The 26,762-nt window shown below is 41.1% G+C and overlaps 2 protein-coding genes across 5 annotated transcripts in view; one reads left to right on the forward strand and one right to left on the reverse strand.

The window, feature by feature from the left end:
• The window catches only part of ulk4 (unc-51 like kinase 4), a 56,274-nt gene extending 55,399 nt beyond the window's left edge, over positions 1 to 875 (reverse strand). The window contains exons 1-2 of the mRNA XM_079562355.1: positions 752 to 875; positions 604 to 718 (exon numbers count right to left, since the gene is read on the reverse strand). Of these exons, the coding sequence (XP_079418481.1) occupies positions 604 to 609 (6 nt within the window). The 5' untranslated portion in view covers positions 610 to 718; positions 752 to 875. The remainder of the gene's footprint in view (positions 1 to 603; positions 719 to 751) is intronic.
• On the forward strand, positions 756 to 24,413 carry trak1a (trafficking protein, kinesin binding 1a). 4 transcript variants are annotated; one of them, XM_079562354.1, is made up of 16 exons: positions 756 to 882; positions 6,711 to 6,905; positions 15,748 to 15,824; positions 16,269 to 16,385; positions 16,466 to 16,566; positions 17,246 to 17,354; positions 17,432 to 17,510; positions 17,614 to 17,744; positions 18,203 to 18,277; positions 18,389 to 18,526; positions 18,612 to 18,688; positions 18,903 to 19,142; positions 19,219 to 19,547; positions 20,756 to 21,160; positions 21,797 to 21,899; positions 23,116 to 24,413. In XM_079562354.1, exons 3-16 carry the CDS (start codon positions 15,774 to 15,776, stop codon positions 24,086 to 24,088), a joined length of 2,928 nt encoding a protein of 975 aa, XP_079418480.1. In that variant the 5' UTR covers positions 756 to 882; positions 6,711 to 6,905; positions 15,748 to 15,773; the 3' UTR covers positions 24,089 to 24,413. The 4 variants fall into 4 exon arrangements, with proteins under 4 accessions (XP_079418480.1, XP_079418479.1, XP_079418477.1 ...); XM_079562353.1 differs by lacking the exon at positions 756 to 882 and adding an exon at positions 2,979 to 3,169; XM_079562351.1 differs by lacking the exon at positions 756 to 882 and adding an exon at positions 4,715 to 4,892.
• Positions 24,414 to 26,762: the final 2,349 nt, after the last annotated feature.

Genomic DNA, 26,762 nt, shown 5'->3' on the forward strand with positions numbered 1-26,762 from the left:
TTTGACTCTTTGGTTGCCATCAGCGACAGTGTTTGGACATTACAGATGTGCTGTCCTCCTCAACTGTGGAAACTATGACCTAAATACTTCCCACGGCAAAAAAAAGCTTCACTCAGCTTGTCTAAGATTAGGTTAAATAAACAAACATACCCAAACATAAGTAAAAGGCAACCATTTGACCAAATAACATAAAAAACAGGACATGTGGAGTCTAAAGCAAAGTCAGTTGAACTCAATGATAGTTGTGCATGTGTGCAGAAGTTGTTATTAATAGAGTGTGGAGCAAGTTCCTGAGCAAAGCTGAGCCGGAAGCCTGAATGTAGTTTACATCCTAATGTGACACTAATTTTGTACAGTTTTTACATAAAAGAGTTTGATAACTTCGATCATCATTATTTTATTTGGTGTGGATATTCTTCCACACAAGATAAAGCTGGAATTAAAGGGTAACGGAATATTTGAAAATGTAGGCTGATCCGGCATTTTTACACTATATACAACATTTGTAAAGTTAAGTTGTTATTTTGTGTTTCATCAAAGGCTCAGGCTTGCTGTGTCAATGTAAAACAATCCCCTTTTGCATCTGTTTCAGCTGTGACTGACCTTCATACTCCGGGAGTGTGGAGCTCTCTCTTGTTTTGGTCAAAATGCTCCTTGTGGCCCGTGATGTTTAACCTCACAGTGCCAAGCTGGCCTCGTGGACGGTCCCTCCCCACACCTGCTCCTTTGCCCCTCTCCCTCCTCACCTGACCCAGCCCTTCAGCCCTGGACCTCAGGTGGGCGACTCTCCGGGGCGAGAGGAGGAGTTCGTCAGTGAGGCGGGGCTGGCTGTTGTGGCTGAGGGCGGCACCACCACTCACCGAGATGCTGAGACCCTCACTGGTAAGTGGTTTTGTCTAAGTTTACTATTTCCATTCAGTGCAAAATGAAAAAGTGTGCACACAAAGTAATAAATATTAAGATTTTACAATGTTGTATAATCCTCACTATACTATTATACTCCAGTTTCCCGCTCCCTCCAAAAACATGCTGGTCAAGTTGGCCCACAATGACGGCGCGCTCAGTCGCAGTGACTCAGGAGTCAGGACTGACCCAACACTGAATGCAATTTTGTTGTGCAATTGTACAGTGACAAATACACCACTTACATACTTCATTTACTTCATTTACATACTAAAAAAAAGTAATATTTGGCGCAGTGGTTAGCGCTCAATCAATCAACAAAACAATAAACAAGACAATGTAGAGCTCATGCAAATGTAGTGTCCAACAGAGGCAATGTCCAAATAAGCAGCAGACGGCAAGGAAAAACTCAAAAACCCAGTGAGAGAAAAGAGAAACTTTAGGGAGAACCACAGAAGGAGAGATCCACTCCCATGGACGGACAGGCTATAGACGGGCACAAGCTCGTGCATCATAGCTTTCTGTGTGGAGTTAGCATGTTATTCCCGCGGCTGGTTTTGTTTCCTCCTGTTAATCCAGTTTCCCCGACCACTAACAGCGTGCACAATGGGCCGGGTTGAGTGAGAGTGTGTTTGATCGTGTAAGCGGGAGACAACGGATGGAACGTAGCCCATGGATGCAATCTGGTGTGGCGTGCATGAGTCCCATGTGAGTTCAGTCCCAAACAAAAAAACAGATCTATATTTATTGTGATTTTTGTTTTACACCGTTCGCTATTCACTCTTACCTTTTTACGTTTGTGCCAAAACCGCGTTGTAATTTACTGACATGCATGCACAACCGATTTCATCCATTTATTGTCAAACCTGGATGATGAGAGGAGAGAACCTGCCCCAGCAATAACTTGTTTATGGGTGAAACTGTGTGTGGAAAGCCCTCAATAGAAGGATGTTGTGTGAAGCCCTGAGAAAGTGTCCCTGTTATTGACCCTTTAAAGTAACTTCCTGTCAGTGCTAGCTCTGGGGGACCTCGACTCTGAAGCAGGAACGGCCTGTGAAAAAAAGAGGCTCCCAGTGGACACCCTTTCGCTGGCTCACATCCCACTGTGTGTCTGTCTGAGCGGCCAAACACTACTGTTTTGTCTCCACTGAGCAGACTTTAACGGACTATTGCAATCTATTGTGTTGATGAACAATGCACAACACATAAGAGGTTTCTCAATAACTTTTCCACATCTGACGTATCTGAGTGTTTTAGTTGAGACTGTTGCTGCTTCTTATTTCATAAATCTCCATTATGTGCTTCTATGTAAGCTTTCAAGCTAGCCTGTATTTGACATTATGGTCACTTTGACCTTTTGGGTCTGAATGCCCTTAACCATGAGGAGATAATGTGTGAGTTGCCAAGTATATTTTGTGTAAAGGAACATTTCTAGCCATAATTGAAACTTCTTTTATTTTGTTTTCTTAGGTTGTTGTTTAGTAATGTATTGGTGTGCAGTCTCCTTACATGTAGAAGACTAACCAGTAGTGCCCGTTTATTCCTGCTTTCTTCCCCACTGTAAAATGTATAACTAACTGAACTCCTCACACCATTTTCACGTTGTGCATTTACTGTATTTTATTAAGCCTTCCCTCAAGGGCACTGATAAGCGTTCCCCCTTGTGTTCCTGTTGTATAGTTGTTGTGAAAATGCTTATGTACTAAGCAACCCTGAAGGAAGGAAATACATTGGAGCACTTTGTCAGCAAAAGCCAGTTCCTTTGATTCAAACTAAGCACAGGAAAAGTTCCACCCAAAGAAACAGCCTTCCCAAAAGCACAGACTGCAGCAGAGAGTGCCTTGTGTTCCGGTTTGACAAAGTATAAACATTTTATTATAGTGTAAGGACTTACAACGTGCCAAATCCAATGTATTGTTCAACAGTTTGCAATAGTAATAATAATATTTAACTATGTGTGCTCAAGAACAAAACTGTGCATTTGACAAACTCCCTCTTTGGCTGGTTGTGTACTGTATACTGCCATCTGCTGGTTCCTTGTTCACAAAGTCGTTTGAATCATGTTTTGCATCATATTTTGTCCTGAGCTAAAAGTGCGTGTATCTGGTCTGTCTCCTGGCTTGTTCGAGCCTGCTAACTTTTTTGCACAGTGAGCGAGCGCAGCCCAGTTGGTAGGGTGAATCTGTGCATAATGGCATTAATCTGGAGGATGAAAGAACACAATGGGGTGAATTGAAAGACCGTTGCCATCAGGAAGTTCCTAGCTGTAAGGCTAATTCTCTGTGGTTACCAGCAATGGTGATGTAAAGGCCTGGTGCTATGCTAGTTTAGAGAGAAGGGATAGAAACGGGGTGGGATTTGGATGAAAAGTGGGATGAGGGGAAGTTATATAAACAGCTGCTAAATGTGTCATGACTCATGAGCTTTGTTGATTGTCAAAGTTTATTAGAGATTTGTGTTATCTGCTCTGTGTATATATACTGTGTACACCATGCATTGCCCACAACTGATGTAGTCAGTATTTTTTGCTCCATGCTTTGTAATCTGTGAAATGTGGGATTAGGTTCATTTAACTTTGTTCATTTAACAACAATGAGCAACCAAAGAGTTAGAGGGAAGTGGCAACACTGTATTTTGCAGTTGTTTCATGTGATGCTCTGCAGTGCTCACTAGTAGCCACAAATAGTACTGTAGGTGTAATTCAAAGACCTGTGTTGACCCTGCTCCTGAACTCCTCTACAAGTCCTTTCCCAGAAACAGTCACGGTGCTGCCAAAACTGATGCCCTTTAATCTCCGCTCTATTCTGTGCTGCAAATCCACATCTGTTTATCAATTTGAAATGTATTTCATGACTTTATTCAAGAAAGAAGGTGGAATGTTTTTGATTATGCCCGGTATATTTACTCTGGAACCTCATTGTTAAAATTACCTCACATGGTAGAACATGGTGTACAATTGCTGGATTTGTTTTTGCCAAAGAAGCTACACATTAGTCACTCCTATACCTGATTAAAAGTTCTTTATTACATGGGCATGTTATAAATGGACTTTTAGTCAGGTATCAGAGTGCTGAAGCAATCTAATCCTTTATCTTTTTGTGCCTATACTTTTCCTTTCGATCCTGAAGAGCACCTGACCTTCTTACGACTCATTCCACCCACTGAAGTGATCACTTTTTTCCTCTTAAAAAGAAACATTAGTGTTGGCGATATGTTCATGTGGGTAGTTTATTTGGATAAACTATAAATTATAAAATGTATTGACTGCTACAATCTACTCAGTGCTTAATTTGATCCCCCGTTTGGGGGAGCGCATTCCCCCAATTCAATTTTTTTCAGGGTAAAGGATCCAGGAAATATTTACGAGGATCTGGCAAAAAAATTATCTGATATAATGGCAGTGTTCCGCCAAATGTTTTGGCCTGTTTCCCCAATCCATCACATCAGATCAAAAGTGTTCCTGAAAATACAAATTTACAAATTAAGCACTGAAGCTACTTCTTAATAAAGTGGTTGGATGTTATAAACATAGGAAACTACTGAGTGCTTTTTCTAAGTCTGATTAACCTGTTGCTCAGTTTTTTCAGAGTAGCTCCCTCCCTGCACAGAACAGAAAGTCAAACACTGTAGATCTTGAAGTTTGTTTATACAGGATCAAGCTATTCTCCAGACCGAATGTGCGCTGTAGAGTCCTGCTGGTTTCATAGCAGAGAGGGGAGGGGTTTGGGGGTTGTGAACACGGGGCGGTCCAAGTGTGTACCGTCATTGGCATGTGAAGCATGATGAACCACTTTGGCTCGGGTCTCCTTGCCGCTCTCTCCCTCCAGCCCTGTCCCTCTCTCTCTGCCCTTGGGAAGTTTTTTACAGTCCGTCTGCTCTTCCTGTTTCTGGGCTTCTTTGGTGGTGTTTGGTGTGTCTCTTAGAGACTTAGACCAGTTGAAAATGTGACTGGGGCAAAGAAGAGGCACTAGTGGTTTCAGGCACCATGAGTGAGTATGCTGTACTGTTTTAAAACCAGCTTCTTGACTAACAGTTAATGACAAGCTTGGTACATAATAGCGGGGCTTGGTTTTTGTCATGCTTGCCACATTGTGTCACTTGTTTGTTACCTTTTGGAGTTAGTCGTTTGCTGCAGTCCTCTAAGTTTTGGGTAGCATTGATGGCACATTGGCTTCTTTTGGTGAGACTAAGAGTCGTGCCATTTAAATGTACCCTTTGTTGGTTTCTCCGATCTAGATGTCATGTCCATTGTCTATATCCTGGAAGAAACGTTTTGAAAATGTTTGAGTCTCTTAAAGGTGCTTTGTAAGTTAAATATAAAGAGTATACAGTACTTGTGAATGGTCTTGCACTATTGAATTCTATCAAATCTATTGTCATTGTTTATGTGGCCCTGTCTGTGTCTAAAAGTTGTGTCCATGTGATTCGGCAGCATGACACACATACCACAAGGGGGTGGTCTGTAACCAGCCTATGGGATGGTTTACCCACGTCTCTCATTGACCTCATTTTAAAGTTTGTCCACAACCACAAGTGAATAAGACCAGGTTGTGCTGTTAAATCCTGTATCTTTTTTCAATGTCGAGTGGTACACAACATTAAAAAATATATGATTTCCTTAATAGAAGGAAATGGTTGTCTATATGGTTGGTTTTCATATGTGGAGTGATGTATAGTATGTCTGTATGTGTTTATTGCCTTCATTGACATTGTGACCAACTTTACTATTATTACTTTGTACTTGAACTTTCTTGTCATGGCTCCCAGCTGTTGCTAATCTTAGCATGTCCTGCTGCTTGTCCTCTTCTTGTTGGCATCCCTTAAAACCTGGTCATCAATTCACTACAATTATTTGAAACTTGAACTTTTTCCTGTACATTTTAGAATTGTGGATTTACGGTTACTGAAAAATGTTTAAACTGACAATTGCCATAACTTTTATGACTTCCGGTCTGGAGTCTGTTTTAGCCAGATGTTGATGCTTCTCTTTTTTCCAGCCATTTCGTTCCACTTTGACTTTGTGTGGTTGGGGTAGCCGCCTTGTTCCAAGTTTAGAGAGTTTAAATTACCACAGTCTAAGCATTTCTTTTACATTATACAACCCAGAGAGCCAAACTGAATTGGAGTTTTAGTTACATTTTCTCTAGTTGTTGAGCATATGCCTCTGTTTCAGCACAGTCAGTCATTCTGTCTGGATTAGCACACAGTGACAGAGAGCTTTGTTCACAGACATTGACAGACAGAGGGAGAGGCAGACTGCAAACCAACAAGGCATTTCTGTCCTATTCGCTGCTGTATTTTTCTGTTCTGTTAACTCTATGGGCTATTGCTCACCTACTTTATGAATGACTCAGGCCTGGCTCCTCTCTGTTAAAAGAGGTAGAGCATTGTATTTTGGTCCTGAGTGGATGGAGCTCCTAATGGCACACAAAAATAGATGTGTGAACAGTGGACACAAAGTCACAGCTGAAAGGCACAGTGGTGTCTTTTGATTGTGTACAAGACCTATTAAAGAAGCGTCACTTATTTCATCAATTGTTGGCATCACATGGCTACTACTTGTCTAGCACTACTCTGCTATTATGACTATATATTTAGGCTTCTGAAATGTTGTTGTTTTTAGCTTGAGCAAACATGAAAACACACAAAAGCACAGTAGCATTAGAAGGCTGTCATGCCAAGAGCATTTGTGTGTATTATAACTGGACACAAGAGGGCGCTTTAGACAAGGATATGAAAATGACAATTATTATTTATGACAATCACTTATCCATATTATTATAAGTTTTTCTCTCTTTGTTTTGCAGATGTGTGTAACAGTACTGACCTGCCGGAGCTTGAGATTATCAGTTTACTGGAGGAACAGTTGCCTGTGTACAAGCTGAGGGCCGACACCATCTTCGGCTACGAGCAAGATGACTGGCTGCACACTCCACTGGTGGACCCCAGCTCCCCCATCGACCTGACCACTGAACAGATAGAGGAGACCCTCAAATATTTCTGTAAGTCAGTTATACAGTATTTCCTTTTGGGGTTTTTTGGGGGTTTTTTCCCGCAAATTATACTCTCATATTTAAAGAGATAATTAATTGTTAATCAATTAGCAACACAGTTAAAAGGTGTAAAATGGGACTCAAAACAAACAAATAAAAAGTCAAACACCCCTAAACCCTATGTGTAATACAGAACAATGTATGAAAGAAATGAAGACTAACACAAGACTGAACCTCAACTAAGGTCTAAGGTCTATCTATGACTTAACATTGGAATAAATCATTATTAAACTATGAAATAAAATGTAAGTTTTATGAATGCCATATCTTGAAAGCCACTGTCCAATACTATTAATAATTTGACTTTATACTGTGATTGTCATGCCCATCTGAATGTGGACACAGCTGCTGAAGTTGCCACAACAAATACATCTGATCTGTCTCTCTAGTGCTCGTTCTCTCTCCTCTATTGTTACACACATGCGCCGCTGTTCTGGTCTTATCAGATTAAGCTGTCTGGTGCCTGGGAGCCGGTCGGCCTGTTGGATAGATCACTAAAACATACAATATATGCATACTGTATGTTGCAACATGTGCACTTAAGGCTGGCCAGGCAGTAATGTATTTCCCATCATGAATAATGGAGTTTGGGTCCATGTCTGCTCAGATGGTGACTCAGGGTAAAACAGTTTCTAAAAATAAATTTGACTTTAAAAATAGTTTCCACGACAAGACTGTAACATAATCTCTGTGCCCCATGTCAACGCACTCTCCGAGGCTGTGACATTGGTTTGACCCAGTCTTTCCAACTGCGTACAGTAAGGTCATGCTGCATATGCGGGACAACAAGAGGGTTGTGGCGCATACGGGGTGTTTTTAGACGTGTGGATTTGATGTTTTTCTTTCATTTGTTCCTCAGCCTTTTTTGTTTATGATTAAATGTGCATGTTTACACTGCAGGATCACACATTTCATTCTTAACAAAACTAAAAATGCTGTTTCCTGCAGAAGAAGAAACACAATTTGATGATGAGTGAAAGTTTGCGAATGTGATTTGGCAAATTATACACGATTATTCCTCATATTTCTCGTACTGTTATTGCTAGGTATTGTTAAATATTAATCTCAGAGCTAGTCGCTAACATTGTTGCCTTCCTGGTAGTTTTTAAATATTAATTTTCCTCACACGATTGAGGCTATTGTTCACATGCCCTCTGGATTATTTATGCACACTACACAGAGTGTCCCGGTGTAAGACTGTTCAGTGTCCAGTGAGGTCTGCAAGAGTCTGCACTGTCCCATAACCTGTCACAGGGTTATGGGACGTGACTTGCTCTCTGAAGTGAATCACAGATGAGTTTGTAAAACCACAAGATCATTAAAGCTGTAAAGAAGGACTGATGATACTATAGACAGTATAAGTAACTAAACGTATCTATTTTACCAATAAACATAACGGATGACATTTTCCAATAACTCACCTGGAAGTCGGGTTGCAAAGGTGTGGAAAATTACATTTCTGGACATTTTCAAGGGAACTTTAGTTATTGTATTTTGTTTTAAACAGCATATGTTTGCATTTTTCGTCAAATAAACAATTAACCAACTATTTGGGAGCCATTAATTATGTTTTCAATCCATAAAACATGTATTTAACATGCAAGTGTGAGGCTCATATTGTCATCATGTGAAAACATAATACAACTTAACTTAAATTCTGCTTATTTTTCTAATAAGTGGTTGGCACAGTGGTAAAGTTTTATTCCATGATTTTGTTTTATCACAGTGTAATTGGTTAAATTCACCTGTCTGTAACTCAGATCATGACAATCACAAATACTGTACAAGGAGTGAACGGGGAACAGTATATACACCTGTGTCTGACACAGAGCTGCAGTAAACAGACCTAAATTATAGAACAATCTTTACAGACAGGCACAAACTCTAAGAACAATGTGATGTTGTAATACTGCACACTCTTGGTGAATATACGTAAGTTAGAAACATGGAGGGACATGAGTCTGTTCTGTTCCCTAAAGCCCTTCTTTGTATCGGCCACAACCTAAAGCACTGTCCCATTTATACCTTGGTGTCATACACGGAGATGTTGATTTCTTTGAGACTTGATATTTCTGTGATAGATAATTCAGTGAATAACTATCAAATCAAATTCTTATGCAGCAGTTTATATCTGTCAGGAAAGAAGCAGCCTTCAGTTCTATTTATTCCCTGTTTATTCACACGAATTGTCATAAATTCCCATTAACTCCCATGGAAAAGTTCCCGAAATTTTGCAACCCTACCAGGAAGCCTGTTTGTCTTGACTAGGACACTGATGTTGTGCTAGTTACTTCCCATTGAGAAGATGGAATTTATCTTTTCATTCATATTCGGCAACACACATACAAAATGGTAGGGCTGTTTGAACTTGTTTTGTTATTTTTTTGTAATGCTCAGCACAGTGTAGTCGGGTAGAACACACCACTGATAAAGCTGAAACTAAGCATACTAGATCTGTGGAGAGGGTGATGCAACACTGTTACACAAGTCACATTGTACAACCTATAGCTCTCTGTTAAAGCATTATGTTTTGGGCCATACCTGTTAGCATAGCCTTTTGCTAAGTCTTATTATTGCTGTAAGTTCTTTATTTACAACAGTTTTCCAGGTGCCTTCATGTTTTGTCAGCCATTGTCCTATTGTAATGTCTAAATGTCATTCACTCAGCCATTAATTCCTCTCCAAAATAGGACGGTCCCACGCTTTTTGTTGTGTTCACTCATTTGGTGCTCGCCACGTCACCTCTGCCAACGCTACACAGCCAGCACATCGCTTTACAGCATGTTAGGGTTTCACAGGCCTTGAGCTAGTTACTATAGCAACCACGGAGAAGGACGAAGTGAGAGGAGGGAGAGAGATGCTCGCAGAGGAGGTGTGGGGCGGGGACGGGATGCGGATGCTGGGGTTCCTTCCACGCCTGATTGGTTGTTCAAGTGCGTTAGCTCCGCCCACTGCACTGTGTCACCAGCCTCATCATTTCTGCTGCAAAACCCGTGACTGCTGCTACTGCTGCGTGGTCTGCCTGCTCTCTCTCCCTCTCACACACACACACACTATAGATCACCGCTATATTATTGTGGCTTTTTGAGGGATGTGGTATCCCATGTGCGGAGCAAGGACAGCCCCCATGTGAAGATGTTACGGAATCTGAGGACATGATTTTATTGCGGGAGCGAAGAAGATGCGATATGGACAGAGGACAAGCAAGGATGATGGAGTGGCAAGAATGTAAACATTAATGACAAGCGTTGGTTATCAAAGTCGCAAGATCATTGTATTAACTGAGAAGACTGGAAGATGGAGCCAAGATGATTGTGTAGAGCATTTGTTTTTCTTTTTCTTTTTTAAATGGACGTAGATTGAGAAATGGATACGTCGGCTGGTGAAGAACAATGTTTTTGTCGAGGTTCATTTTCAAACAATTAAAGACATGCTAGCTCCTCGGTCTGCCCCAACAGAATGAAGACTGTTTCCTGCTAATGAGTGTGGGACAAAAAGAACATATGATGACACTGGACCCCCACCAACAATTACCGCGGGACAGCTGGCACTTGCTCGTCGGCATGCTGGGATGTGGGAAATAACCGAAGTCACTGACAGAGCCCGTCGCTGTGTCCAGGCATACTAGGACTTTTTGGGGATTTGTAGAGACGATGTTGGGGTTGAGTTTGCCGAGAATACGTTGCTGCGCTCTGGACATCTGTTTCCCAAAGCAGTGAGGATGAAAAGGCGAGTCCAGGCCAGGGGGCAGAGGTTTGTCAAAGCGGACTACTATGAGCTGGACTGGTACTATGAAGAGTGCGCAGATGGTAAGTCATGAGGTACAACTTGATTAAAATGAAATACCCTTTTGAACGCAAGAGGGATGCAGTGCCAAGAACCTCCAGAGCAACGAAAAACAGATTAAATAAAACTTGTGATTTGACTTGTGTGAGTTTAGTTTAGTCCATGTCACCTAAGATAAAAATCAAAGCAACATTTTTCTCTGATGAGCTGTGTAGCGAAAAGCTTTGTTATGAAATGTCTCAATCCTTCAGGTGTTGCATCATAAAATAAAAATGATAAAAATGTTGCTCTCGGTGACTAAGCAGTGGTTTCACAAGCTGACCAGAGCTGCTCAGAGCGCGTGTTGTAACAGGTGCAATTCAGTGATGGCCAGTCTTTGAAGTTGCCAAACCAAGTGCCTGCGGGTGCCAGAGCAGGAAGCTGGAAACTCAGGCACTTGTGTTAAAATTGGAAGATTGGAAAATGGTTGCAGGTTGTTTGTTGGCTACTTAGCGACAGCCGCTGCCTGTCCGGTCAACAGGGAAGCCAAAACTCACCAGGGAAAACATGTGTGACAACGACAATTGTCTGCAGAATTAACCAGTCATTTGGGATGGAGAAATGCAGCCTGTAGACTTTATGATGCAAACGCACTCTCTTTTACAAGCCATTTCAAGCACATATGTTTCAGATAAGTGAATATTATGATCAAAACAATGAACAACAATCACTATTTACACCAAGCTTATTGTATTCCTTCGGTAATACTGTATGTGCCTGCTAAAATGCTGGTGATTTTGCTTCAGTCTGTGAGAATGAGGCCATTGAGTATTATGTGCACGATGGGATGATGCACGTGTGTAAGGGATGCTCTCAACTGTTACATAATCTCTGAGACGGCTCTGCACCCCCCAAATCCAAGCTGTACCATTTTTAACATCTGCAGTGTTATTCAACCCAAAGCATTTTTGTTTTGTTTTTTTATGCAGCAGTAATGACAGTGCCATTATGTAATCTGATACATACAGGACTTATTGTTCATAAACTGTCTGAAGGAGCACAGAGGCAGGTGTAGAAATTAGCTGTCTTATTCTGAGCTGAGAGAGGAAAGAAGGAACAAGGAAGTAGGTTGGTTTATATTTAGATTAATGATTTGCTTTGAGCTGCAACTCACCATTGTATTGCTGATAGCAGCCAGCCAAAACCTCTGGCACTGTGGCCTTAAAGGACATGCATAAGTGACTTCAAAGGAAGGGTGGTTTTAATAAAAAGACTTCCCTTATGCCCAAATGTCTGGAGGAAAAGCAGGTTGTGAACACTAACCTATAACTGGATTGCTTACGTTGTTCAGATATTAAACAAACTTGTGCAAAACTTAAAATATTACTTTGGCAGTATGTTTTATGAAGTGAAACCATGATTGAAGTTTGGAGAAGTGGCTAAGTGAAAAGCGGTCAAGCTGAAACGTGACCGGAAAACTAAATCTTAACCATGACCGACAGTTCAAGGAGTGTTTGTCTGAAACTCTTTTGTGGCTTTCTCTGTTGCATGAATCGGCCCATTGAACAAAGTCACTCAGGCATATAGCTCTGTCTAATTTGGCAGCACTTTCTATACCAATTACTGTAATTACGACACTTGAATGGCACCTACTGAGCAGAAAATTGGGATGCTTCATGTTGTGTTGATGGCAACTGTGTGCATTGACGGTAACTGTTGATTCAAAATCAAAGGGAAATTGGGTTTGTTTGTTATCGTGCCTGGATTTTAATTTGAAAATAGTTTGTGAATAATGCTTACTGTGTGTTCAGGTCTGACTGTAATCTTATCTAAAGCAGAGGTGAACCCTGCATTTACCTGGAAGTTTCCCCTGCTCCACCTACACACGGGTCTGATCTATTATTACTTTCCCAGAGGCGCGACTGTGGCAGGACTGTACCAAGTTGGTGCAGTTGGTATGGGAAGCGATGCTTGCGCCTCTGTTTTCTTTATTATGAAAGTAAAACCTGTACGCATATAAAAGACGACTGTCATGTTTATTTAAACAAAGCTCTTCTACTTTTTTCTATTTAATGTGTGATTGTCTGATTTGTCTGCATTACTTTTCTATTAACAAAAAATCTAATTTGATTGTCTGTTACACTAATGCTAATTGATGATTTTAAACATTTATTAAAGCTTTATCTTAGTTGCAAATCCCATTAATAATTAAAGAAAAGTGCACCCAGTAGCCTATTAGCTATATAAAGTGTTATTTATAACCATATATTTCTTCGTATCCATACTTTATTGCAGTGAATTGGGAAGAAAAGGAGGGGCATGAGTTCTTCCTGAACCCACTGTATGTGTGTCAACCCTTTGTTTGAGTTAAAGTGAAGTAGACCACTTTCAACCAATCAGAGCAAAGGGGAGGAGTCGGCTCCAGTTGACATGAAACTAGTGACACATGATACACCCTTATTACAAACTGGCCCGGCAGACTCCACATTACCTGGACTTACACACTGCTCATGTACTATGGATTACTTTCAGAGACCTTTTGTAAACACAGCAGGCTCCTGCTTTGCAGATTGGATGTACTTCCTACACTTTATATCTACATGTTAGATATTGATTCATTGGCCAAACTCTCCCTTGGGTGCAAACAGGTCGCAAAGGAGCCATGGCGTTGCATCTGCTGGCTTTGCATATTTGCATTTGGTCTTAACAATGGAGGAGTATGGCATTGCTCAAAACAGAGGTGTACGAGAGCGCTAACCAGTCAGGGGAGGATGAAGACAGTTTTGGGTTTCCCATTTGTGAAAGCTCCAAACTGGAGGAAGGGGATGGAGAACAAGAGGAGTACTCCTGTGAAGCAAGTGTATGTTCTGAGCAAGACCAAGGGCTGGATGAGGAGCAGCTTGTGTTGGAAGGTCTGTCCCGTCAGAAAATTAGTCATGTTTATAGTGATACTGGTGCAATAGTACGGATTAATCTGGGAGGTTGGTTTCAGTAACATGCCTGCTTTTATTTCTGTAAAGATTTTAATATTTGACGTAAAGATGCATTACAAAGAACTCCATCTGAACTGAATTGTGCTGACATAAAGGGAGAGAAAAAAGATACATTTCAAGCCATTGTTTGACATTGTCTCAACATGATCACTTCACCTTTACCACTTGTTGAGTAGGTTTGTGTTTGCAGTCGTTGACCTTTGACAGGCTGTTGCCCAGTAGCAGCAACCATCAACTCACAACTTTCCCTTACCCTGACAACCTTTCAACGCTGTAAATAGAGCCTGCTCCATATTTTCCACCCCTCAACATTACCTGATCAAAAAATAAAAAACAATTCCTTTTAGCACAGTAGTAATGGCACCGAGCGGCTTTGAGAGCCTGCTCTGTAAGACTACATTAGGTCTCCTCTTTCCTTCAATCCTTCCTTGAATTACTCGTTCTGGCTCTTTATGTTGAAAAGTAAGGGAAAGCATCCAGATCACCTATCACCAGTAAACCACACCTTCACCTGGCTCCCTTGCATTATACAATCATACCTAATAACACGATAATATGACAAGCAGGAACAAAACATTTCAGAGAAGGCTGAAATATGAACTGCTAAACTAAAGCAAGAATCTACAGGGTTTACGAGGTCGTCTGATATATAATATCACCATAGAAACGAGGTATGTGGTTGTCTGCAAAGTGTAGTCCGGAAATATTTTGCTAACTGCTACCATTGAAATAATAAATACATTAAACTAGAAACTAGAACACAATTTGAATTAACTACATTTCACTGCTTTTTTGATTGATTGATTTCTACATGTTTTATTTCTATCTTTTTATTGTGGTTCTTATCGCCATGGTATGAACAAATTTGTTTAACTGGATGAAGTGATAAGAAAATGAGGCCCTTATCAAACAACAAGGTCCACTGTAGGAATAATATTAAACTTGATATTTGCATATGACAAATCACTCTTTCTATATTTGGATTGTTTCTGTGGATGGTCAATAGTGGTTCTTTGGTTACTCTGTGCGCCTTATCAACCTACCCCAAGAGAAAAGTTTCCAAGGCTTTATATGATGTGTCTCACGCTTGTTTTCTTCATACTGCGGCGCCAAATGGTGGTGCACTGTTTGTGTTAGCTGGCTGTGTTTTGCATCTGGGCACGGCAGGGTTAAAAAGTGTACATTAAAAGTGGAAAACTAGTTTAAAGTGAAAACTATTCCTGTTAAAATGGGTCTTGTACTGTACTTAAAGCAGTATTAAGTAACTTGTTTACCTTAATAAATCCTTTTCATAGTCCTTCTGGGGGTAATACAAGTGTTTCGCTGCTCCGACCCGGAGGCCTCAATACACACTAATGGAATCATGAAGAAGAAGATGACAGGCTAACGGACAAAGCTAACTACGAGCTATCGCCACTTAAACAGTATTTACAGCCAAGTTTGAGTGAAAAATTATCTCCATTGTGTAATTGGATGTGCAATATCTCTCTCTCCCTAGTATTTACTCTCACGGACAATTAATGAGTACAAAACAGTAACATGCTACAAGACTTACGGTGTCGTAGCATGTAGCGCTTATGGCCTCTAGGGGCGTGAGTTACTTAGTACTGCTTTAAAGACCAAAGAGAGGTTTGACTTGACTGGTTTCTGTGGCACTACAGGTGTGACCACCTTGGCTGATAACAAGAGTGTTTGATTTCTAAGGAACAGGGTGGAGGTGCTTGAGTATCTGTTTGAGGTAGATCGTAATACAGGATCTGTGTGTGCGTGGTGTGATTTATGGTAAGAGGAGAAGAAAGTGTAGTGATTTTATAGTGGTATAAGACCTTTACATTTTGATCTTTAAATAATATTCTAAAATGAAAATGAGATTTAACTACGGTAACACATTGTCTTTAATTAACCATCATATAAATCTTGTAAATACATAAGAGGACAAACTTCTTTATTTGACGCAAAAAAAATCTCTTACCACAACCAGATCCAAAATGTGGCTTTTATTTGATTGATGACCTCAGTTGTTGTGTTTTCAGTGCTGTGTGCTGACCGAGTGGGACAGATGACGAAGACCTACAGCGACATTGATGCAGTCACTCGACTTCTGGAAGAAGTAAGAGTTTATTTACAATGCTTTACAGTGTTAAGCTTCTTCTTGAACCAGGGTTAGAGCTGCAAACCTTTATGGTTTTAATGGAGTAATAGCTTTACAGCAGACTGTACTTTGGTCAGACGTGATGTCCATAATGACGTCTCACCCAATGGACTTCATAACAGAGAAGCTTTCGAAAGAGAGAGCCAGCTTGTTAAAACTATATTTCAATATAATTTAAGGATGCAACAAACAAACACAGCATCATCTTTCTCCTTAATAAGCAAAGATAAAAGAGTCAGATTCATTCGGTTTACAAATGCATTCCCTTCTTAACCTAAACTATGCATTTTACTGTGTCCAACTACAGACTGTGCCTTTTATTGCCTATAAAATCATGTGGACAATAAAACGACTTTGAAATTTTTGACTGTGCATTGTTATTAAGAGATTGCTTCATTGCAGAAAGAGCGTGACTTGGAACTCGCCGCTCGCATTGGGCAGTCGCTGCTGAAGAAAAACAAAGCCCTGAGTGAGAGGAATGGACTGCTGGAAGAGCAAGTGGAGCACATTCGAGAGGAGGTATGTGCATAAACCAGCTGCTGTGCTTTTGTAAACTCATTGTTTCATTGCTTTTAGTGATGCTCCTCTTTTGTCTCCAGGTGTCTCAGCTGCGTCACGACCTGTCCATGAAAGATGAGCTGCTGCAGTTTTACACCAGCGCTGCTGAGGACAGTGAAGGAGAATCCACCACCTCCACGCCGTAAGACCTCTAACCGCACTGCTCTGTTATGCAACCAGAATTTACATGCGAACGTAAACATTTCATTAGCTACAAGGGCTGACTTCCTGGCTTTAAGCTCTGTGGGGCACTGGCTCATGTCAGAAAGCAATTTTAGGAGAGGTTCCTTAAGCCTTTTAATAAAAGCAGGTATTGTTTCACAAATGTTTCGCCCTGCCTTCAACAATACACCAAAAATCCCTTCCTGACCTGTAACATACTGTCTATTGCTCAGTTAAATCATAATGGTGACTAGGGCTGCACAATATTTATTAACACAATATTAGGTGACACATTATTCGTATCTATGGGATCCACAATATACCACAAAATCACTTCCATCTGTTTGAGATTTACATATTTCTTTGCTAACACTAAAACACATGATAACTTGATAAAAAGTTCACTTTTTCAGCCTTGCGTTCTTCCAGATTTTGTTTAAAGTCTGTTTTTTTTGCATAGTTTGCTGAAGAAACCTTAGTGCTTTTGAGTTTTATTTGAATTTAACGGCATCTACTGTGTTGTAATGGTTTAGTAAAATATACAAATGCAGTTTTGACGCTATATACAAAAACGGTTTCAAATATCGTATTTTTTGGTACAGCCGTAATGATAACTTTATTCATAATAGCAGCCCACTCTATCTGCATATGTTTTACAGTGTTCGTCTACCTGAAATTAGCGCCTCTCCTCCGACATTTTTCCCTTTGGACTTGCTGCAAAAGAAACTCAAGGATCTGGAGGAAGAAAACAAATCACTGCGATCGGAGGTACAAAGACTCCATTAATGTGATTTAAATTTGCAGCCAGTGTGAATTGATGACCAATTTATTTATGTGATATTTAGGCGAGTCATTTGGAAACCGAAACGATCTCCTACGAAGAGAAAGAGCAGCAGTTGGTGAATGACTGCGTTAAAGAACTGCGTGAGTACACTACACACATCTGATCCAGAATGCAGAGCATGGTCTTCATTTTCACAACACCATGCTCTAGATTATGACAACTTTGTTTCAAACCCACTTTCAGGTGATGCAAACCGTCAGATGGCTTCACTCGCGGAAGAACTTGCCAAAAAGACAGATGACGGCAACAGGCAGCAGGAAGAAATCACACACCTCCTCTCGCAGATAGTGGACCTGCAGAAGAAAGCCAAAATGGTAAAGCCGTAAACACATTGAAAGGAATCTCAGCAGCATTTTACTTTCCAGCGCACTAATGGGATACTGTGGTACATAAACTGTAATAACATAGTAATTATGATATTTACAAAATAATGATAATGAACCACATGCATTGTCCCTCCGTATCTCCTGCTCTGATGATATTTTTGTCCTCTTACCACAGGGCAGGCCGTAGCCAATTTGGCCGTAGCCCTAGGCAAGATTGAACTAGCAAGTCGCTATCACTTTCTGTTCCATTATGTCAGAAAATCGGCGATGTTGTAGATGGACATTATGGGGTTCAAAAATTAAATCAAATTAAATTAAAAAATAAAGCGCATTTCAGCAGAACCCCTTGCAGCCTGGGTCGCCTATGCCCAGGGCCGGCACTGTACTACCATGTTATTACTGCTCCGAGAAGTAAATTTTGTTTTGTCATTTTGTTTATTTTCCAGTTCGCTGTGGAGAATGAAGAGCTGACTCAGCACTTGGGAGCAGCGAAAGACGCCCAGCGTCAACTCACAGCTGAGGTGAAGCAATAACTGTCAAAATAGCAATGTTTAGACACAGATGCAGATGTTTTGTCTTTTTATGCAAGGATATGTATTTATTACTTTATATGTGGAAATAAAACTTTGCAGCTGCAAGAGTTACAAGACAAGTATGCCGAGTGCATGGAGATGCTGCATGAAGCTCAAGAGGAGCTCAAAAACTTTAGGAATAAAACATTACCACTAAGCACCCCCAGACGCTTCCACTCACTCGGACTATTTCCACTGGTGAGTGAACGGCAAAAGTCATTACAATTATCATTGTGTTGGTGTTTATTATAATCGATTTGATGTTGTGCTCTCTTTGGTGTAGGACTCTTTAGCAGCAGAAATTGAGGGCACCATGAGAAAAGAGCTTCAAATGGATGACCCGGATGTAGAAGAACAAAGGTAGTGATGAATATGTTTATGTCATTTTAAACTCAGTTTATCTTCTATAAACGTGCACTCTCAAAGACAAAAGACGCCTTGTGGTTTATTCTAATGTACATAACACCACATTATAAAATGGCATGTGTTTAGTCGACAATACAGTTTTTCTATTCTATTCTATTCATAAACCCATATAGCAAAATACTTTAATTCTTTCTCTGTGCTTCTCCAGGCTGCAGCCAAAGCGAGTGTTTCAGACAGTAAAGAACATGAATCTGATGCGTCAGCACCGGGCATCATTGGCTCCGTCTCCCCTCAACATCCCCGGCTCCAACCGAACTTCCAGCTTCAATTCGGGACAGACCAGTCGTGAGGGCACCCCTCGCTGTAACTCTGTTTTAGGCAGTGACACAGGAAGTGGGATTATCCTGGACAACAGAACCAGCAGTTTACTGGAGGCCTCAGACAATGGGTAAGTCACTTTTAGATAATTATGTAGATTTTTATATTTGTGAGTTTGATTTTGACACCTTTGTCTTATGTTCAAGGTTGGAGGATTCAAACAAACGTCCCCCCGGGACCCCAGGGACCCCAGGGAGCAAGGACCTTGAAGCAGCACTGCGTCGCCTGTCTCTGCGGCGCGACAACTACATTTCAGAAAAGCGTTTCTTTGAGGATGAAAGAGAGAGGAAGTTGGCTTATTTAGCCAAAGAGGATGAGAAAGGAGGTGAAGAAGGCAGTGGAGATCCCGGGACACCAACAGAAAGCCTGTTTTCACTCTGCACACATCCGTCCTTGGGAAGTGTCTGGTCAGGATACTCATTCACAGCAAGATCTTACCTTCCAGAGAAGCTGCAAATTGTGAAGCCACTCGAAGGTGAATATTTAACACAGAAAAATGATGCTATACCTTTGGATAAAGAGAGAAAAGATCCCAATTTTAGCGATAAACCAAATCGAATCATCCTCCATTCTCCCTGGTTTTTCACGCAGAGTGATTTACAAAATACAACTTTTCAGGGATACCACCAGAATTGTTACCTAATTCACAACTGCAGTGACTCCAGCATCTCAGTGAAAGCCTCTAAGTTACCCAGGCCTCTGGAGAGGCCCTTCAGCCGCTCCCTAAAGTCACAGCCTCAGCTCAGAACTCCTCTAGCTTTGGTCATTGGGCTGCTGCAAGTGCTCGAGCCACCAGAGGGCGCCCTCAGCCCGCAGCACTCGTTCTACTTTAGACACACACAGCCACGCTGCTGCTTTGAACTATGACAGAAATATAATGAAGCATGTTGTGGTGATGTGATATTTGAACTGCTTCAAACGTAAAAGTTTTCACATTTCACCGTATTCAGCACTTTATTTTGCACTGATGACAATGTTTCATTCTTCTGTTCTGCAATGGAAAAGCAGCCAAAGATGTCCCAAACCCTGGCGATAACAAATGTGCAGTGGTTTGTGGCACTGTGGTTGCCACAGTGGGGTCCCAAACTCCACTCAGATCATTTTGAGCTGTAGAAATAGATAGAAAAAGGAAAATCTGACACTGTAATTCTTGAAAATGGAAAATATTTACTTAATAAAAAGCAGATTTTTAGATTTACATTATTTTTGCTGCTTGATTTTAGTATAAGCACCTATTTCTTTTCACTGTGGGGATCCCAAACTGGTCATTTTGCTGTTAAAGACTTTACTTGCAGGTGTTGTGTGAACTCAGTGTCCTTATCATTATGTCCATATTTCCCACTTCCACCTTTTCTGTTTTGTTTATTTTCCCTGCTTGATCTGTTCTGTTATTCCAATAAAATCATACTAATTTTCTCTCTTCTCCTTTTCTTTGTTCCTCCTTTTTTCTTCTTATTTTCTAAACCACCCACTTAATATTTTAGCATTAGTGATTTATCCAAAAACAAAGCTCTAATAAGACAAATAAAGGGCATATTCATGTCCATGAACATTTGACTTTTCAATGTTGATCCACCTTTTAGTTCTATAGACTGAATATCAGGAGCTTTAACATCGATAAAACAATTGCAGGATTAAGACCTCGTATTGCTTCAATGACATGTCTGTCTTGTTTCTCTTTAGGCTCTGCAACCCTCCATGCCTGGCAGCAGCTGGCTCAGCCCCACATGGGCGGCTTGATGGACCAACGTCCCGGCGTGGTCACCAAGGGCTTTCACACTTTACCTCATGAGCAGGAACAGGACAGCTGGCAACTGGACGCGCCCGAGGAGGATGAACTTTGTTGTGACTCTTTGCCCTTGTCCAGAGACAGCGCTGCTTTGGATCTGACATGCACTACCTCTCCATCCTCTGCCTGCTGCAACCAAAATGGCACCATTAAAGACCATTTAGATTTATTACAAGACGGACAAGCTGTGCACAATCCTCTCTCCTCCACGAGCCCCTTGTCCTCTTCTGAGACGAACGGACACTTGGAGCTGACGGAGCTCCAGGCCGTACAGCCCGGCGCAGCGGGCCGCCTGCCTGGTGAGGGAACACCTTAGCTGGGACAAACACTGCACCCACCCCTGCCCTCGCTGTAGCCCTGAAGCATGGGGATAGAGGGGCGGGAGGGAGGTTATGGGAAAAGCTTTATCCGGATATCCCTACCCATGTCCTGTCATGATCCCATCCCAGCAGCAGTCATCGCATCCATCAGAACTGAGTACTTTTATGTTTTATTTTCCTGTCAATCTTCCAGCTTTCCCTCTCAAATTTCATCTTGCTTTTGTTTTTACAGTCATATTCATGCCAGTCATGCCTTTCCCTGCACAGGCTGTAACTCTCCTCTTTACTGCAGTCTTAGCTGCACAAAAACCTGTGCACACTGACAGTGCTGAAGTTCACACTGCGGTCAATCATGTGAAAGTATCAGATTTAAAAGTGCAGCTGTCCAACTCACATGAGGCTGGCTCAGGTTGTGACCCACCCTTTCAGCTTTAGGGTCTCTTTTAGAAACATTCTCTGTCGCTGCTGATCAGAAAGTGGATGTGCTTCTGCTCTGGGTCTATCTGCCTCATTTTCCTACATACTAGACTGCATATCTCTGTTTAGAGCTGTAGCTTCACTCTCTCTGACTTACACTATTTGTCCTCATGTTCTCTCCTTTTTTCTGTTCTGTAGTGAATTTCCCTGGAAAGTGTATGTCCCACACAAGTTCCACCTACACCTTCACCACTTGCAGGATCCTGCACCCCTCAGATCAGCTGACCTCTGTGTCACCCAGGTAATACACTTTCATGCTAGTTCATATTATGTCCTTATCGGGAATATTATATATTATCTTAAATCCGTGCTTTATGATCAGCCCCAGTAGGTCGAGTGAGGATGAGGAGGAAGTTGAGTTGTATCAGATGATTGATGTAGAGCACTGAGCACCTCTTGTGGTGCAAGTGGGTGAGGAAATGCATGAGACTGCAGTGGGTGCACTTCAATAATGTTATGTTGTCACTAATTTAAAATAGTGTTAAATCTACTCACAAATGTTTTTAGGAAACTAATTTGTTATGGACGATGGGCCTCATTCACGCTGCGTTCTTACACACAGACGTGTTCTTAACGCCTTGTTAGGAAGGTTTTTGGCATTCACAAAACTTTCCTCTGTAGGAACAAATCCTGTGAACAGTCAGGAGGACTCTGTACACGATCATGCTTCTGATGGAAACCACATTTCTGAGTCATGCAATTCCAGAATGTAAATATAATTATGTTAAATTACAGATTCCCCGTTTATTCAGAAATAAGTTGGTAATATCACTTTTATTTATCGCAAGTAAAGTACCAATGCATTACGGCTAAAACCTTTGAATGCCGACGTTTTCAAATAGCACTAGAGCATCGGTCTTGATCTTACAACCCTGTGTTTAAAAGGCGCCTGCTCTCCTAGTTGAGCTACGCAGGTGGAGTGTCACGCCATTGCCGCATCAGGGACCGACCCGCAGGAAGAGGATGTACCGGTTATACAGTATCTATTTAAACATTTTGTAATGAGAGCAAAGTCGTGTGCTCAAAGATATACTGTAGGTGGGTCCTTGAGATTTCTTTCTTTGGGGTTTTTGTGGGTTTTTAGTTATCGATTCATGTTTTGCCCTTCATATCCTCCTCTGGCTGCCTTCCTAGCTTTTTTGTCCTTATATGGTGAATGATAGGCGGTGACATATGCTAATTGATCCTCACACGTCGGCATTCACCAAACTCAGTATTTTCCCTACCTGTCGCAGTTTCCTGACACATTCTAAGAAGTTTCTTAAGAAGATGAATGAGGCCCATTAATATTAGTCTTAAATTAATTCTCTTCTAACACAGTATCAGGTTCAGCTGCAATGTCGAACTAATGTGCACCAAAATACCATGTATGTGTCCATGTGATCCTTAATCGTGTTTACTATTGTCTGCTTTTCATAGTTGTAACCTTATCCCCTCACTGTCTGTTTCAACTACAGCCCGTCCATGGTGTCCAGTCAGAGCAGTGCTTTTCTGGGGACCCCCACCTATACACCAACCTCTGTACCTTTCTCTGGCCCTCCCACCCCCTCCTACACCCCCAGCTGCACCCCTCGCCGACTGTCTCTCTCCCTGTCTCTGGCCGAATCCTCCACCAATCTGCGGGACTCAACCAGGACCACCAGCACTTCTCTGGGCCTTGTGCACCTCCTACAGGAGCGAGGGATCTCCTCATCGATGTATGACCCTCACAGCTGGAACAGAGGTTTGGATTCCAGTACACCATCCACCCCCTTGACAGACAGGACACCCTCTAAACCTGAAGAAAGACCACCCAAGCGTCCCAGCAGCTTGCTTTTAATGCACCCCAACACACCACCAAACTCTCCTCATCACTGCTTAAAATCTGTGTCCTCGCTTGACCCAAGACCTGTTTTTCAATTCAGTCCAAGCCAAGAAGAACCACCTTATCATGACATCTTCCTCGCCTCAAAACCAGCCCGTACTATTTTAAGGGAGGTCCTGGGGGAGTCTGATAGAGAGGCGGATGACGACATGGAGACATCAAGCTTGAGGCTTGTCGACAAACTGAAACGTTTCCCCACCCTCTCCCCTCACTCCGCTTCAGCTGGGAGCGCTGCTTTGCTTGCGCCTTTCAGTTCAACCGGCCTGGCCAATAGTGCTCTGGGTGGGGGTCTTCCAGGGCTCAATGCTGGACTGAGAAGGAATCGCAGCTATCCCGCGTTGGTAGGGGCCAGTATGGCAATGAAAGACCCGGGTGGTACTGATATACTGATACCACAAACGACTCACTCTACAGTATCGCACGACCCAAGCAAAAGTCACACAAATTCAGCTGTATCGAGGCAAGCGAGAGAACATTTCCCAACAGAGCAAGCAGCACGCAGGAAAACTAGACCAAAACTCGTACTTCAGGATTCAGTGGACAGTGAAGATGAATTTGGGGCATGAACGAGGTAAGAGTCTTCACTGATTGACTTGCACATAAAACCAAATGAAAAGAGACAAACTAGTGCTCTCAAGTCAATCATTATACCAACCCTAAAAAACTGAACTCTGAGACACTGTGGTCATTTCCAATACCTCTTGGCCAGGCGGACTATGTTGCCTTCTATTTGTCAATTTTACCTGTATATTCAACATGTTATATGCAAAATACTGCATCACTAATTGAAGGCCCTATCCAGATAAAACATATGTATACAAACTACAATAGTGTACTTTCCCATCAAAGTATTTCAGTACAATCTTGATATATTTGGGATGCATAACGATGGTGAGCGACAACAATTTCAATATCAGCGCCTGTGTGGTCATTGTCCAGAGTGAATCCCACCCACTCCTGTAGTTACAAAACCACACACTTACTGGGCGTTACTATTAGAGCCCCGTAAATATAGCAAAACTAGTGATGCCTATCGCCTATGTTGTAAAACGGGCATGATGACTTACCTTTTAAAATATACTCTGTGGCATTTTGTTCTTAAACTAGGCATAGTGTGCATTAAATTATTTATTTTTGAAAACTGGGGATTTTTTATCTTTGATCTATTATGGCTTTACCATCATAACTTGTTTTCACTATCAAATATTGCCTGTGAAAACTGTGTGTACTGTCTGGATTGGGCCTTCACTGCGCTTTGTGAATGAATGTTCATTATGTGCCTAAATCAGCTTGAATCAGATCGGGTTACAGGTCTATTGCATTCAGTCTCCTGTTGAAATGTATGCAGTGATAAGTATTTGAGTAACACACTTGTTTGAGTAACACGCCCGCTCTGCTCCCTAATCAGTTCAAGGCGTTCAGTAGTTACCTGTCCCAGCACTGTGACTGATACAAAGTGGGAGAATGTTTTGGAGAAAATCTGTCCATTAACTCATATTTCCATTCAGTCATAGCAGACTAGACACTTGACAATGGTTCAAAATATATTTGTTTGTCCAAACGTCTCTTTTTTCATACTCTACATGAGAGTTACAGGCTGGAGAAAAAGATTATTTATTTTTATGGTTAATTTCAAGGTGAAGCACATATAGGTTGAAAAAGAACAATTTCTATCAAACATTAATTTTTAATTGATTATTCTGATCAGTGATTGAGATTACCATTGATTAAACCAAAAATGTTTAAAATAAAATTATGAATTGTAAACTCTACGCTAGTGTGCACAGACAGTAGTATTTTTGTAAACTGCTGGCATAGGTTTTAACCAGTACCCGAAGCAATCCTCTGCATTCATCCAGACTTACAGTGGCTTGTGCTCCTCTGTGCCTGGATTAACTGTATGTATTGTGTTTTACTGAAGTAGCTTAACATTTGCGTGGCAATACATTAAAGGAGCTTTGGTGGTAAAGAAGACCTCTCTCTAGATCTGTCTGTCTGGTCATGTAGTGGGTGGAGCTGAATGGTTCAGAGTGAAACTTTTTAGAAAGAGATTGTTATATATTTAATACATGAGCTGAGGAGATTGAAGTGAATGTTGAGGAGAATGTCACTATTTTATGTATTTTGTTGTAGCTTCATATCAACATTTCTGTGGCACTTCAATAGTTGACATTTCCATGATTGATTATTTATTCTATTTGCTGTGGTCATGCTTATACTATGTAATGAAACGCACTGTTAAGACATACAGTATTTTGATTCTAAGTGCCAAGTTTGAAGCCAGATGTCCTTGTTCTTTGTCACTGGGTTCATTTGAATGTAAGTTATTAAACACATTAATCCTCTCATGGGCCATACATTTCTGTACATATGTTCATTTGCATTGTAAATGTCAGCATCATTCAGAGTTGTCAAGCTACATTTTGTAAAGAAAGGTCTAAAATAAAATAAAAAATACAGGGATATAAAGAGGGAAAATACCTATTTTGTTCAGGGACTGAACAGACTGTACTGTCAATGTCAAAAAATAAAAAATAAACAAAAGAAAAAAACACTTTGAGCTTCAGTTTTACTGTGTGGATGAACGACTGTCTTTGACTGAGAAAAACACTATGAATGTTGGCCATTTATTTTTTGTTGAAAATAAAGTAAGTTACATTATCATCAAGATAGATTTGCTTATCTTTACGATTCAAATATTCTCTTTAATGTTCTAGTGTTTCACAGAGGAGGTGCCCGTTGGGGCATCCCCTGTAGCCCTTGAGACTCTTTGTAGAAAATATAGCCATTCAATTTCTCGCACCTTGATGTTAATAGATTAAGGTTATTTGTGTTCTTGTGACTCAGCATTTGTTTAAAAAGCATGAATTTGTCATATTCTTAATAATCTTTAATTAAACAGTTTAGACATCAAAACACTATGGTACCCATGGAAACCTCAGAATACTAAGTGATGATTTTTAATGGTGTTGTTATATGTTTTAGTTCAGCAAAAAAATGTTTCCAATGTAATCTCTGCACAATTTGCTTTAGGGATTTGGAATTTGCCTAAGATTATTATTAGTTGTGTTAAGGTAGTAACTCTCCTGGAGGCTGATCGTCTGCTCTGTTACATTGGAGATGAATTGTTGAGCCTTAATCCATAATTCATTACGACATCTACACTCATAGACAAGATGAGGTATTGTTTCTAATTCACTGGCACAGAAACTACAATCATAGTCAATATCCAGTTTGAAC

This window comes from Gobius niger, assembly GCF_951799975.1.
Source record: "Gobius niger genome assembly, chromosome: 8".
NCBI lineage: Eukaryota > Metazoa > Chordata > Actinopteri > Gobiiformes > Gobiidae > Gobius > Gobius niger.